General features: G+C 37.3%; 1 protein-coding gene across 2 annotated transcripts in view; it reads left to right on the forward strand.

Moving 5' to 3' along the window:
• Positions 1-1,025: 1,025 nt before the first annotated feature.
• The window catches only part of LOC108697225 (protein Aster-B), a 102,095-nt gene continuing 87,695 nt past the window's right edge, over positions 1,026-15,425 (forward strand). The window contains exon 1 of one of the 2 annotated variants that reach the window (XM_041571268.1): positions 1,026-1,209. In XM_041571268.1, coding sequence (XP_041427202.1) covers positions 1,187-1,209 — 23 coding nt within the window. In that variant the 5' untranslated portion in view covers positions 1,026-1,186. Of the gene's footprint in view, positions 1,210-1,356; positions 1,456-15,425 lie in introns of those variants that run through there. The other variant, XM_041571271.1, reaches the window with a different exon arrangement.

Genomic DNA, 15,425 nt, shown 5'->3' on the forward strand with positions numbered 1-15,425 from the left:
CTAGGGCATATGAAATCCTAGCAACCAAATAGCTGCTGAAATACCAAACCGGAGAGCTCCTGTATAATAAGCTAAATAATAAAAAAGCACAAAAATAAAAAATGAAGACCAACTGCAAATTAGCAAAAAATATAAACAAATTACATCATGCTAAAATTTGATTTAAAGATGAACCTCCCCTTTAACATAGGAAACCACAAATAATATGCCCAACACATAAATAGCCCAACACATTTTTTACACGAATAGCTGTTTTACAGGGAATTATTTGAGAGCAAGAAAGCATTTGGTTTAAATAGCTGCAGAGCAGTTTAATGATAAGTGCTCCCCCTCAGTCTTTAAGAAAATATAACAACCCCCAATCTCTTAGGCACAGAGGGGTACTAAAGCTTCTTTTAGGAAACTTTCCCATTGTACAGCGAGCAAGGCAGTATCTTTGCAGCAAAGTGCACAATGTTCCAGCAATTCTAATTTATACCACACAAATTAAATATCTGACATCTTGCAGTTTATAACATCTCTAGGTCCTGCTAGAACAGCATCTCAGAAAGAGATAAATAAACTAGCGATGGGAAGCAGCCTAATAAGAAATAGGCATTTGTGTGGGATAGGAAGCAGTTTTCAAGATTGCTTAGTAAATCTGCACCATTATTAATAATTGCTCCAGTAAGTATGGGTTCAGGGATGTATGAAATTATGTGCTTTATTAGGCAAAGAGGCAAAGTAATGAATGACAAATACAGATACTATAGCTACTATAAAATAATTAAAAAAGCAATTGTCATGTCTGTCCCTTTTATAACATATTCTAAATATGGAGTATTGCAGTGTCCTTTAGGAACCTATGATTTTCTTGTCCCTTACTTTGCAAATCACTTCCCTTTCTATCCCTCCCACTGTGAGGCAGCATGTTTAGTAAGAATGCCAATTCTAGCATTGCTTCCCACTACCCCCTCCATTCTGCACATGCTCAGCACACATAGTCAGCAGAGAACCTGTATTCAGCAGAGCTGATGGGAGAGAGGCAAAGAGGGGATGTTACAAAAAAAGAAAAAAAACTATTGCACACATTATTGCAAAAAACAGGCTTGATGATCATCATATTCTATTTCAGCATGTCCTGTACCAGACACAGTTTTGAGTGGGCAGGTAGCGATGTACCCACTGGATTAGCCTCTCAGCACTAATGAAAGGGTTCAGGCTTGTCTGGTAAGCAGAGAAATCAACAATCCCTTCCACCCATTGCCCTGCTAATACCTAATCCCTTCATCCCAGGCATAGTACTTCCCACTGGTTTGGATATGGGCTCTGGAAAGTTGGCTTCTGCTTGCTCGTTTTCTCTGCAGCACTTACTGTGAACGTCCGCTGCCAGACTGCAGCTGTCAGGAGGTTATCCATGGATTGAAGAGACGCACTGTACCTTGATGCTGGGGATGCACACAGGATGGCATGCAGGTTTATCATCCTCTGTTTCTAGTCTTGCAGTGCAGATAAGTGGATGCATCTCAGTCTTGGCTGTGACATTTTCATCTCCTTGTGCTTATAAAACTTGTGCTTTTTAATTTATACATTTCTTAATGTTTGCTAGTGTTAAAAACTATTAAACATCTTCAGTTATGCATTGCAGATACTCTTATATATTGGTAAAAGTGCTGAGTTTGAAAATTCATTCATGCATACTAGCAACATTAAGTTAAATTACAATTGGCAATCCTTGCTCATTTTCTAGCTTCTTATACTTGTATTTGACTTTTTGCTAAATTGTATTCAATTGATAGCTATTATATTGTTTCTTAGAGAATAGGGAGAAGGTAAAATGAAATCAAGCACTTTGTATCTGAAGCTACTGTTCCTATTCCTTTTTTCGAGGGCGGGGGAGAGTTGTTCTACCTTCATGTTGTGGTGCATTGCCCTGCTTTTTTGTGCACTTTCAAAGGGAACTTAATGCAGGGGCTATTTCTATGATGGTTATTGCATGGCTGCTATAACTGCATTAGATGGCATATATATTATAGCAATGCAGGGTTTGCTTTCTATCTGCAGCATCTGGTGACAATACCTACGTTTCTGCAATTTCTGTACAGTTCTATATTAAGGCCCTGTTTTCAACTGCCTTAGAAAAAAAAACACTGGAATGCCTGTATTTGTACACTATCTGTTCCATTTGTGACCCCATCTACAAACTGTTTACAATCACTGCAACCTAGATTCTTGATTTAATTCTGCAGAAATATTTTTTAAGCAGCATGGTCCAGTGACTAAGCTAATTGTTATTAAAAAATCAGAGTGCTGACTTGCATGATATTTAACTGGAAACATTGGTATATTTCCAGTGCATATAATTAACAGGAGTAACAATATACATGGAAAATGACTGAGACAAACAAGTTAGAGACAGGGAGTGTGGCAAGAAGTGAGAGGCTGAGGACATGGAGAGGATGCCATCTGTAGTTCGAGCCTTTAATCCTCTTTCATTTATCCTGCTTCCTTTTCTCCCAGTCCTTTATTATTAATAGCCTTTTTCTAACATCATGTACTAACAGTTATCTGCATAAAGATAAATTGCTTACTCCCCAGATATTTGTTATATTATGTACACCGTGGATGTTTATCTCACCCTGACTTGTCCTTTTGGAAACTACAGCTCCCTGCACCCTTATTCAGCCAGATAACTTGCAGATCATTGAAGATGGAATGATTTCGGACTTACATGACATTTTCAAAATTAGCTACATTTTTTTAACTATATGACAAATATATCCCTAAAATAGCAAGTTTATGGTAGTATACTTTATGTAGGATATGTTTGACCTACGAATGACAACCAGGAGGTGCATCATTTAAATAGTCTCACACATTTCTACAATCCTCTTTAAAGCAGGAATCTTAAAGAAACAATCAAATGTCTGACAGGCTAGGTTGATTTTAAGGGTAAGGCCAGACGAGGAGATTCGGGGAGATTTTGTCGACTGGCGACTTATCGCCACGTCTTTTGCGCGACTATCTCCTCGAACTGCCTCAGCATCTTTTCCCCATAGGCTACAGCGCAAAATTGATTGCGCTAATGCACACGCGGCGATGCGTTTTCAATAGTCGCCCAAAATTTTTGGCATAGCCAACCCTTTTAAAATGTGTGGTTCCACGCATGCTGTCAGTCAGTCCCACCCAACAAGGTTTGTTTTCAGTCTGCCCTCATAGTAACACAGGTGCATCAGGAGGTCTCATTCTGAGCGGTTTCATCATGTTGGAAACCTGAAAGCATGCACTGAACAACACAAGAAAAGGTTTGGAAAGCATATCATTGAGTCTTCTTATTAAATGCAATTAATAGATAACCCAAAATAGCAGCAAAAGAGAAGACCACATATCTAAATCCTTTCACACACCCTTACAACCACAGAAAGAGAAATAAAATATACAGCTATTTGAAAATGTGTACAGCCATTCATTTCCTAAAAGCATCCCTTCAAATATCCCTTAAACTAAAACCTAATTACCATTTAGGAAAAATATTTTTAATAATCACAAGTGTTTAAAACTTACAGTTTAGTCCCAGCATTATCCTTTAAAAAGTGAAACTTAAGGAAAATCCATCTGAAAAAAGTTTGCTGAATCTCTGTATCACCAGATGTGTGTTTCTATTCCCTCACTAATGTAGTACAGCAGATACAGATTTGCAATTGTATGCATGCTTTTTCTATAGTACGCTTAAGGTTAAACACTGGATATTATGGTCCCATGCTATCTGCAGGGTACCATAAAGAATTCACAAGAAAGTCTAACACCAAATTCATTAACATCTGCAATTGTCTACAATTTTAACTCCATCTTTTTGAACTTGCCATTACTAACTCCAGTAAAATGGAGTTCATAAAGCCAAAAAAAAGGGAGAAATTGATACTCTAAATTCAATAACATTCTGGAAGTGCTATATAAACAAAATGGATTTTGTGACTCTGGAGTTCCAATGATATTATTTACCCCAGGTGGAGTAAAATATTTTTTTACTTCAGAAAATCATTACACTAATTTACAATCGTTTAATGTTTCATTTTTTTATTTATAACATCCTACACCAATAAAAGTATACATTAAAAGTCAAAGTAAAGCAACGTTGCCAGTTTTTCTGAATTTGATGTTAACACCAGCAAAATGATTGTTAAATAATGTCTGACTTCAGACTGTAGTAATTCACTTTACAAATTAGCCTAAAGTAATTTGGCACTCAAAATGATCAAAATGGCACAAAGAGTACAAAACAGCATTAATGCAATGTATATCATGTTCTCCTTTAATAACAGTTTAACTCCAATAATATCTTAGGTATGATGGCTGGACCCAGTGTAGCTTTCTCTATTGCATGTTGCCAGCTCATACAGGACACAGTCTGTTTTAGCTATCCTGCATGGCTAATTACCAGTTAATTAGGATGCATGATACAGATTGCACTGCTTTCTTGGTAGCCTAGCATTGTAAATTGATTGATAATTAGGCCTACATAGTGATGTTATGTCTTGTTAAAAGGAAGAGGTGGCAATTCTAGCAAGAAATAACCTGCACATTGCATAGCAATGCTTGAGCAACAGTATGCAGTTTGGCTACCATTACGTCATTACTGACAAGCATGTCAATCAACATTCTCAATAAAAAAAGGGAAAATTGTGAAATAATACAGAATGTCCAGAATGTGTAGAAATACATGCAGCCACAAGTTCACAATTCGTCTTGGACTGTGCATCCCTGCATCTCAGCAGTTTATACAATTTGTGCAGTTTATCTCAGGCATCTCTGCAGTTTATGCTCATTTGTTCCATTGCAGATATTATACATCATTAGACTATACATGTTGCCGATGTGCTTTAAAGTTCTGCAATATGTCATAGCTGTATCAACCTTTATGAAACTCCACTAAAAAAGACTGATTTCCATAAGTTTATCAGGCATGCTAATAAATGTAGAAAACTGCTAAGGGAGCTGATTTCATAACTAATCTAAAATATATATAATGGTTGCCATTCCTTGACTGATACTCATAGGTATCAGACTAATTGACCCACAGACTGAAAATATGGATTTTGTGAAATGTTATGCCCACCTCACTATTGTTAATTTGGATAGACAGAAGGAAGTAAATAGGGCCTGCAACTCTTCTGCTGATGCAGAATGCACTTGCTGATATGTCTCATAGGCACATTAAATTGCCCTGAATGCCACTAGATAAACCAAAATACAGTATATCCACAGAAGTATGCACTGCCCTCTACCCTTATGACTGTTTGCCTACATAGAAAGCTATGTCATTCAAAAGCAGATCTGGTTCACCATAACTGTGTTCTTTAATTTGCTTAACATATAATTTAAGTATGAATGTGATAATTTATATGGGGATTCAGGATTCCTTTAAAAAAAAATACTAGCCGAAGCAAAGACCTTTTGGGTATTTTTAATTAAAAGTTTTTCCATGACAGTGTGGCCAAAATTTTTTGTTGCCTATTACTGGACCATACTTTGTGCCATGGTATCTGAAATAATTTGTAAAAACAGTAAAAAAAAATAATTGTGGAAAACACCCACAGCATTGTTACAACTAAATTCTCATGGAAGAATTGCTTAATATTTACAGTGATGATTGAAATGTTGTAAATATTTTTGAATGTAATATGTCTGTGCCCTAACATGTGCCCTAAAATGTGATCTGTTTTCCACAAAAGTCCAAACACTAGAACTTTTTCTTATTTATTTATTTATTGGGAAACTGAAAGTTACACATTTGTGTGATGTTGTGTGATATATATATTATGTGTCCCTTTGCTTTTAGTATCTGGTGTGCCCTCCTACAATTGTCTCAGTTTAAATATTTTGTTTACACTACCCTACTCCAAAAATATTTTTTTCAAGTTTCCTTTCTAAAAGAACTGACAATCTTAAGCGATTCACATACTTTTGCCAAACACAAATATGTAACATTGGATAATTTTCCTCAATAAATAAATGAACAAGCATTGATATATTTGTTTAATTTGGTACTCCTTATTTTGAGGAAAACCAGATTATGTTTTTGGTCATATTTATGCAGAATTTTTTTTAAAACATCAAAAAGCCCCTCTGTTGTAAAATCTACATGTTATTTATATGTTTAATTACTTATTTGTTAGTTGCTCAACCTAGCATTTTTTTAGCTGCAATCAACACATTGATGGTGTGAGATGCTGACACATTTTACCTGCTTTAAGAGGCTGATTCTAGCATGTATTTATTGCATTGCTGTTGACCAACATGGTTGATTTGTTTGTAGTAGGAAAGCATGTAAATTTGAGATAAACCCTGTTTGTGAAAAAGCATAATTTCCCCCCCATCTTTTTATGAAATAGATGGATCCCATTTATTCCTTTCTGTGTAATACAACAAAGAATCTACAGAACCTGTATAAAAAGCGATATATGACATTGCTATAAATGTTATGTTTCCTTTTGGTTTGTCCCATGTTCCACTCCTGTTAGTCTATTATTTAATCCTCTCCTTCATCTAATAATGTATAGCTCCTCGGGCCTTCAGAGCACTTAAAATATTTTACTGTGAGGGCACATAACTTCTAGATAGACTTTGGGTAAAGGGCTGCCTTGTGTCTGACAAGCTTTCACCTCTTGAATTAGAGATGCGGCATTAAGAATTTAATTTAACAGGTAGCAGTGACTTACACTGCAAAGTAAAGCTATGCAAAACTAGATAAAGGATACTTTCACTAAAGAAAAACTGTTTTAAGAGACTCTTTAAAGTTGAAAGATTAGGAGACAGTCTGATGGAACATGAATTCCACGGAAATGGTGCAGCTCAACCAAAAACTTGAATTTGTGTATGTGAAAAGTTAAAAAAAAAGGTTTTTGGAGTAGATTGCTAGAACAAAGAGATCAATTTTGTGAATACTTGGAGATACGTACAAGGAAATAGGGTGGACAGACAATGAACTGCTTTAAAAAATGTGGGTCAGTAGTTTGAATTTTATCCTGAATAGTAGTTTAGGGATTAGCAAATTGCCATAGCATACAAAGCCATTTGGTTAATGGTATGAGCCTGGCAGCTGTATTTATTATTGCACAAGAATGGGTATAGCCAATACACTGTGGCACTGGTCAATCCATGACATTATGAAAAAGTTAATTTAAATTATGCCAACTTATGAGTTGATTGGTAGTGCTTCTAGAAAAAGTCTATAGCTGAATTACTAAATTACTATTTAGTAATTGATTGTGTAAATGGAATGCAGAACTAAGCAGAATCAGCAAAACGACAATGCACCAAGGAAAGGCTGCAAGAGTGAGAGAAGTTTAATTTAAAGGAAACAAAGTCAATCACTGGGGGGTTGCCAAGTTGTTACACACCCCTCAGTGGCTATAGTTGCCTGTCCTCTTATCGCACAGAATATTTGTTCTGCACATGACCCTGCCAATGGTGGAGCAGGGGATACCAGGGGGCAGACAAGAAGATCGTGGCAGTACACTTTGCAGTAAAAGATTGTGGTCTTAACAGGTTGTGATTATACTCACTGAGGGGCTCCAAACAAAAAGCCCAGTGATTTTAACTTTAGTAAGTAGAGTTGGCTGATAAACAAGAGGAGATCTCAGGGTTATTATTCTGAGTCTTATGGTCTTGTTATTTAGCTATTCTCCTGGGTAGGATGGCAAGGAAGACAATGCAAGCCTTGATCTAAAAAGGAATGCAACTGTGTCTATAAATGTTATGTGCAGTTGCCAAAATAATGTTTATTTACTCAAACTTTCTCTATAATGGACCTCATGTGTAGTATGTTTTAAATGAATTTACTTTTGAATAATTTGGTAAAACCAAAGACAGTGTCATCAGTAACGTAACTAGAGGGGGGCGGGCCCTGGTGCGGGACGTGCAGCCGGGCCCCCGCCCCCCTCCGTTCATGATTTTTGGCCCGGATTTCAGTGGCGCGTGAGCTGACGGGGGGCCCTAAGGGGGTGCGGGCCCTGTCCCGCTCGCACCCCCTGCTCCCCCGGTAGTTCCGCCACTGATCACTGTCATTTCTAGTGGAACTGATCTGATAATAGCATACAAGAACTAGAAGGTAGGCTGCTTGTATGAAAGATGCTTGCTCAAAGTAGTCAGTTTATGTACTGTAAAAGCAAACACGGCAATGTTTTACCATAATTAAACCATAACCTTAAACCTAGCATTATCCTATGCAAGTTTTTATCCAGAATACTTGGGACCTGGGGCTCAGTACAACAGACCTTTCCTTAATTTGGACCTTCATACCTTAAATCTACTAGAAAATCATGTAAACATTAAAATAAAACAAATGGCTATTCTGCTTCTCATAACTGTGCCGCCCATTGGGCTTTTATAGCTCTTTATATATATTTTGATAGCCCAATTATATTACTGTTACTTAGTTACTTCATTCAGAGCCTCTAGCTTTAAATTTGCTAGCCAATACCTCACTACCACTGATTCAAGGGAGTCATGTGATCATAGGGCAGCCGTTATTTCCCTTCACAGTGGCAGCCATTCATACCTGTTCAGCTTAGGGTGAGAAGGTATTCTGTTTTTACCTCGAGGATACAGTTTTCTTTTTGGATTACAATTGCTTGCAACAATTCTACAATTAAAGCCAAGGAATTAAAGCTCATCTAATGCTGTGTTCTTGTGAGTAAGCTACTGTCAAATGTAAGTTCATCCATTCCTACAATTTACTGGAGGCAGAATAGTAAAAACAGAACCTTGCACCCTTTGCTAGTGAAGACAAAGGCTTGCACCCTGTACTAGTAAAGATAGCAAGATTGAGACTTGTTTCTTGTTATACAACAAGCCTGCTCACAGGATTGAATCAAGAATTGCTTAAGTCTGCTTATGCTTTGCTAACGTGGGACTGTTAAAAATCAAATGCCTGTGTCTGTTGTCAGCTGTTGCCAGCCTGCTATTTAATCTTGCTAAACTGAACTGTGGTTAACTGGATCTTTTCATCCCTACAATATCTTCAGAGACAGATATAATTTCTCTACTTGTCATAAATCCGTGGATTTCATTATCTATAGAAGTTTATATTGTTTTGACTTTTCAAAGCTTAAGGATTACAGTTTATTTGCTCTTATTGAGAGGATCAAGTTACAAACTTATACTGGACTCTTTTTGCCTGCAAGGTGGTAATAATTTTCATCACACCCAGCTTTCTGTCAAATATATATAATGTCTTTACAAGGATTTGAATGTTCAAGTAATGCAAATATTCAAGAAATGGCATCTGCAAAAGAATTAAATCAAATGTCTGTTATGCCAAAGCGTGCAACCAAACCTTCCCAAAAGGTGATAGAAAACTATGAGACCGAAAAAGATCTTATTTTAGGGAAGCTGGATGATATTTGGAAGAAGAATGTTCATTGTATGTCACTTTTTAATGCCAATTCTGATAATTCCAGTGAACTGAATGATGTTCTAAAACGTTTAAGAAATGCCTTTGACTGTTTTCAAACACTGTCTGAGAGATATCTTGCATTTTTAAACAGATCAGGTATTAAAGGTTTATCTGAGGAGAAGAATAGAATTTATCTCATTAAAGAGCAACGGTGTAACACTGTTCTTGAGGTAATAATGAAGATTGAACATAGGATTGCGGATTTACATGAAGTTAGATCACATAGGAGTGTATCTTCAAAACACACATCCAGGTCCTCTAAATCTTCCAGATCCGCCTATTCACACCATTCCACAGTCTGTGACAGGCTTATTAAAGCACGTGCAGATGCGGAAGTAGCAAAATTATTATCAAAGTTCTCTGTAAAAGAGGCTATGCTTAAAGCTTCTCAAACACAAATGCAAGCAGAAAGAGATGAGGCTGCAGCTTTAGCAAGGCTGAGGGTGTATGAGGAGGCTGTAAAAGGACAAAGTGGGGAGGAACCAATAAGTATTGCTGCTTCACTTGCCTCAGAGGACCCACTGAAGCGTACTAGAGACTATCTTGCAAGTCTCAGCAGTAGGCAAGCAGTAGACAATGCCTCAGAGGAGCATGAATTTACACATAAAGTTCAGGAGCAGTCCCAACAAGAAGCATACATTTTGTCCAGGAACAAAGGTCAAATTACTGCGGATACAAATATTAATGCTAGAAGCCTCTACAGTGCTCAATCCATGCAGCTACAGATGGGTGCACTACAACAGGTTGGCATCACAAGTTTGGATACACCGCATGACACAAAGGCCTTTTCCCTGGGACAAACACTTCTAAGTGATATGGCTCCCTCGCAGAGACAAGCGAGAACAACACTCATTGAACCTCCTCCAGGACTGAACACCTTTGCACCTCCATACATTCCTGCAACCTCAAGTGTAACAAATACAGATACCAGGCTAGAACACGCTCCTCAGATCATTAAGACGGAAAGGTCAGAGATGTCTGAATTTGCCAAGTATATGATCCGACGTGAGCTTATAAGCTCTGGTCTTACAAACTTTGATGATTATCCTGAAAACTACAGATCTTGGAAGTCAACTTTCAAAACAACAATAGAGGATTTGGGAATCTCTGCAAAAGAAGAACTTGACCTACTGGTAAAATGGTTAGGCTCAGTGCTGCTTGGGAAATTTTAGAGCAGACATATGGCAGCTCAGAAGTTATAGAAAATGCCCTGTTCAAGAGAATACAGGATTTCCCAAAAATCTCCAACAGGGAAAATCTTAAATTTCAAGAACTGAGTTATCTTCTTCAGGAATTACAACTTGCTAAAGAAGACCCTTGCTTACCAGGCCTCAGTTATCTTGATACTGCACATGGAGTTAATCCAGTGGTTGAGAAACTGCCTTTCAACCTTCAAGATAAGTGGACATTTTTAGGTTCAAAATACAAACAGGAGCACCATGTCTCCTTTCCACCTTTCTCTTACTTCTGTAAGTTCATCAAGGATATAGCCAGAGCCAAGAATGACCCAAGCTTCATATACACTGACTCAAGAGTACCTACGTCTCCTTCTTCTAAGTCACAGAAGCCAGATTCCAGGTACAAAGAGAAAACTGGGCCAGTATTTGTTCAGAAAACAGATGTTATTCAAAGAGAAAAGGTTGAGAATCCAGACAGACAATGTCCTCTTCATAAAAAACCTCATGCTCTTAAGAAGTGTAGAGGATTCAGGGACAAAACCCTCAAGGAACGCAAAGAGCTTCTTCAAAAATATGGCATTTGCTACAGGTGCTGTGCATCAACAGAACACTTTGCTAAAGAGTGTAAGGCTGTCATCAAATGTTCAGAGTGTGAAAGTATTAAGCATGTTTCTGCCCTTCATCCAGAGCCTCTCAGTCCTTCGTCTGGGCAACAGATAACCCCTGCAGCAGAGAATGGCGGGGAGGACGCAGTGTTAACCACTACATCTCCCATGGTTTCTTCTACATGCACACAAGTTTGTGGAGATCGCCTTCATAGCAAGTCATGTGCCAAAATATGTCTTGTTAATGTGCATCCTAAAGGGCATCCTGAGAAAACTGTGAGAATGTACGCTATCTTGGATGATCAAAGCAATCGATCACTAGCTAGATCTGAATTCTTTGAACTGTTCAATATTAATGGGAACACTGAACCCTACACACTTGGAACATGTGCTGGTGTAACAGAATCAATCGGAAGAAGAGCAAATGGCTTCATAATAGCATCACTTTACAACACTTTGAAGTTACCACTGCCAACTTTGATAGAGTGTAATCAATTACCAAACAATAGAGATGAGATTCCAACACGTGAAGCTGCAAGTCTTCATCCCCACCTGATGCACATAGCTGACCAGATACCAGCAGTAGACAAAAATGCAAACATACTACTTCTTCTGGGCAGAGACATCTTGCGGGTCCACAAGGTTCGTCAGTATTGCAATGGTCCTGGAAATGCCCCTTATGCCCAGAGACTCGATCTTGGATGGGTGATAGTTGGAAAAGTGTGCATTAGTAAGGTACACCCACCAGATAGAATCAGTACATGGAAGACTAACGTGCTAGAGAATGGTCGCACTTCTTTTTTCAAGCCATGTAAAGATCATTATTATGTGAAGGAAAAACCTAAAACTGGCTTTGAGTCATCCCTCTTCACTCAGGAACGGTTAATGTCCTCAACGTATTTCGATGACCAGCTTGAAAACACAATATTCCAAGTTACAGTGGATGACAACAAACCAGCTCCATCTATCGAAGATAAAGAGTTTATTAAGATAATGGACAAAGAATTCTTTAGAGATGATTCTAACAGCTGGGTAGCTCCTCTACCATTCCGTGTCCCAAGACAAAGGTTGCCAAACAATCGAGAACAAGCACTCTTGAGATTTGTTTCACTACAACGTTCCCTGAAGAAAAATCCAGAGATGAGAGAACATTTTGTGAATTTTATGAAAAAGATCTTTGACAATCTTTACAGAAAACAATGGAAAAGTGTTCAGCATCTTGCCGATTATTTTTGGAGCAGATGGAGGAAGGAATACCTCTCTACTTTACAAGACCGCAGGAAATGGCAGAAAGACCAACCAAATTTAAATATAGGAGATCTAGTTCTTCTAAAAGACGAGCAAAGTCATCGCAATGAATGGCCAATGGGACTAATAAACAATGTATTTCCCAGTGATGATAAAAAGGTACGCAAGGTTGAAGTAAAGACTGTTAAAAACGGAACGGCAAAGACTTTCACCAGACCTATCACAGAAGTAATACTTTTGCTGCCCAATAAGGACAACTCAAGGTCAACTCATGGGAATATCAAAGAAGGCATGAATGACAAGGGATAGTGACTGTTTATCAAGTATTCCCTTTATGGATTGTTGTTGCGTGTTCTCTCTTTTTTTTCTCTTTCAGGCTCCTGTGGAAGATGCAGAATTGAACTATTGTTTGTTTTATTGGTTCTTAGATGTACATACATATTTATGTTGATATATCTAAAAGTTTAATTAGATATATAATTTTTAAATAATAGTGGTATCTACAGATACCAAGCGGGGAGTGTGCCGCCCATTGGGCTTTTATAGCTCTTTATATATATTTTGATAGCCCAATTATATTACTGTTACTTAGTTACTTCATTCAGAGCCTCTAGCTTTAAATTTGCTAGCCAATACCTCACTACCACTGATTCAAGGGAGTCATGTGATCATAGGGCAGCCGTTATTTCCCTTCACAGTGGCAGCCATTCATACCTGTTCAGCTTAGGGTGAGAAGGTATTCTGTTTTTACCTCGAGGATACAGTTTTCTTTTTGGATTACAATTGCTTGCAACAATTCTACAATTAAAGCCAAGGAATTAAAGCTCATCTAATGCTGTGTTCTTGTGAGTAAGCTACTGTCAAATGTAAGTTCATCCATTCCTACAATTTACTGGAGGCAGAATAATAACGATTAATTATATCTTAGTCTGTATCATGTACAAAGTACTGGTTTAATACTACAGAGAAAAATTTAATAATTTTTAAAATTGTGGATTATTTGGATAAAATGGTGCAGATTTCTGCTGATAGGAGCATCGGCCCAGGGTGTCCCGTGTGTAAATATAATCATTTGTGGGTGCCTAACTTTTGTGTAAGTCAATGTAAATTGCCTTTCCTTTTCCTTTAAATTGATGCATCTGAATGCTGTCTATTTATCACAGTTTTTAATATTGCCTGTAGTGATATTATTCAGGTTCTAAAAATAACTCGTATGCAAGTGATATCATGCTGAACTGTAGCCCAGAGCTAGCAGTTTTAGTAGCATTGTACAGATTTGCATACCGTAGCTAGTAATAGCTTGCTATAACAGAAAATCATTTTTTTAATGAAACAGGAATACTAGAAAATATCCTTTATGCTGCATTCGGAGCACCATGTTTGGTACTGAAGCCATCATGCCAATGAAACTCATAAGGATAATAGTTTGTGTTCTGAAGTAAGAGGGGACAATGCAGGTACAAGTTTATCCAACCCTTAGCCTCTGTTCTCTCTCTCTTTCTAAACACATGCTACCCATGCATGCATTTATATCTTGCTGAAAAACATGCTCATCAATGGCAATAGTATGGAGTACTGAGGAGGACTGCTTTGGAATCTGTGACTTTAGAGGACCCCAAGAATACTGAGCAACAATAAGGTAAAGAGTGCAAGGCTAAATATACAACTTCATTTGTTATCAAATTCTACATGCAGGAAAGGCCATTTAGACAATTTATGACATACTACAATATGTGTTCTAATTGTCTCATTTCAAATTGGCCCAGTACATGAAGATTTAAAGGCATGTAGGTCATTTGTGCTCTAGATCTTCTAATGACATAGTATGCGTCTATAGAAAATACTAGCATAATTAAAAAGATTGGGATTTAAAGTCTGTAAGAAACATATTTCTCCACTGGCAGAATTTTCCATAGTCTGCCACTGTATCATGTGCTCTCCATATTGTAATTGACAGTACAATGATTATGATTTGTAATAACAATTACTAGTTAGTTCAAAGTAGTTTTCAATTAAGAAGCAGTCACTAGTTTTGTGTTTATTTCATCATCTCTATGTTCTGAGGCTGGTTTAAAAATCTTAGATTAGTGAATAGATGATATTTAGGGAGTGGATTTCTAGTAATCTACAGTATTACACTGAAAAAAAGATATTGAAGTCCTGGCTGATTTTTTGAGAACAGAGGGCACCTTTAGCTAGTTTAGTTTTGTAAGTTCTGCATGATCTTATAATTATGATGGAGAAAAGTATAGTGATATTTAATGTTATGATGGGTGAGGACCTCAGAGTGTGATTCCCACAAAGTTTTCAGCCTACCCACAATAAATTATGGTTAGAGGCATAATACTATCCACAAATGTCTATAGTGGCTTCTACTATCATGGTATCTTAATAGAGGACATTTTTTATACTGGAGGGCAGGTTCAGAAAAAGCTTCATATAGATCATTTAGGTTGTGCACTATAGCAAATATAGTAAACAAAGCTGTGTTGCTTCACAAAAGTGCAAGTATAGATTAGGAGATGTAGGTCATGTAAACAGATACTACGTATGACATGAAGCGAGTTTTAATTACACTTGATAGCATTGACCTACAATGGTACTGAAATCTATAAAAGTGCTGAGCATGTGCAGGGCCTAGTAAAGAGTTAATACATGGAAGCATAATGAAAGTAGAAACAGAGCTAGAACCCTATATGTACCTATGGCAGCAGCCAGGCAGTGGTTTAAATGAGAGAAAGAAGGAGTGGTCCTAAATAGAATTATAAGTAATACAAAGCAACAATATAATTGTAGCCTTGCACCACCACTGCCTACTCTTGCTTATATTGTATTAAGAGTCAGACCCAGAAAGTGATAAAGAAACACTGCTTTCAATAACAATAACTTTTATGAATACTAAAAAACCAATAAACATGTTTAATGTATATATTGGAAAGTTTATTGTGTTATATTTTA

Source organism: Xenopus laevis, chromosome 7S (assembly GCF_017654675.1).
Source record: "Xenopus laevis strain J_2021 chromosome 7S, Xenopus_laevis_v10.1, whole genome shotgun sequence".
Classification (NCBI taxonomy): domain Eukaryota; kingdom Metazoa; phylum Chordata; class Amphibia; order Anura; family Pipidae; genus Xenopus; species Xenopus laevis.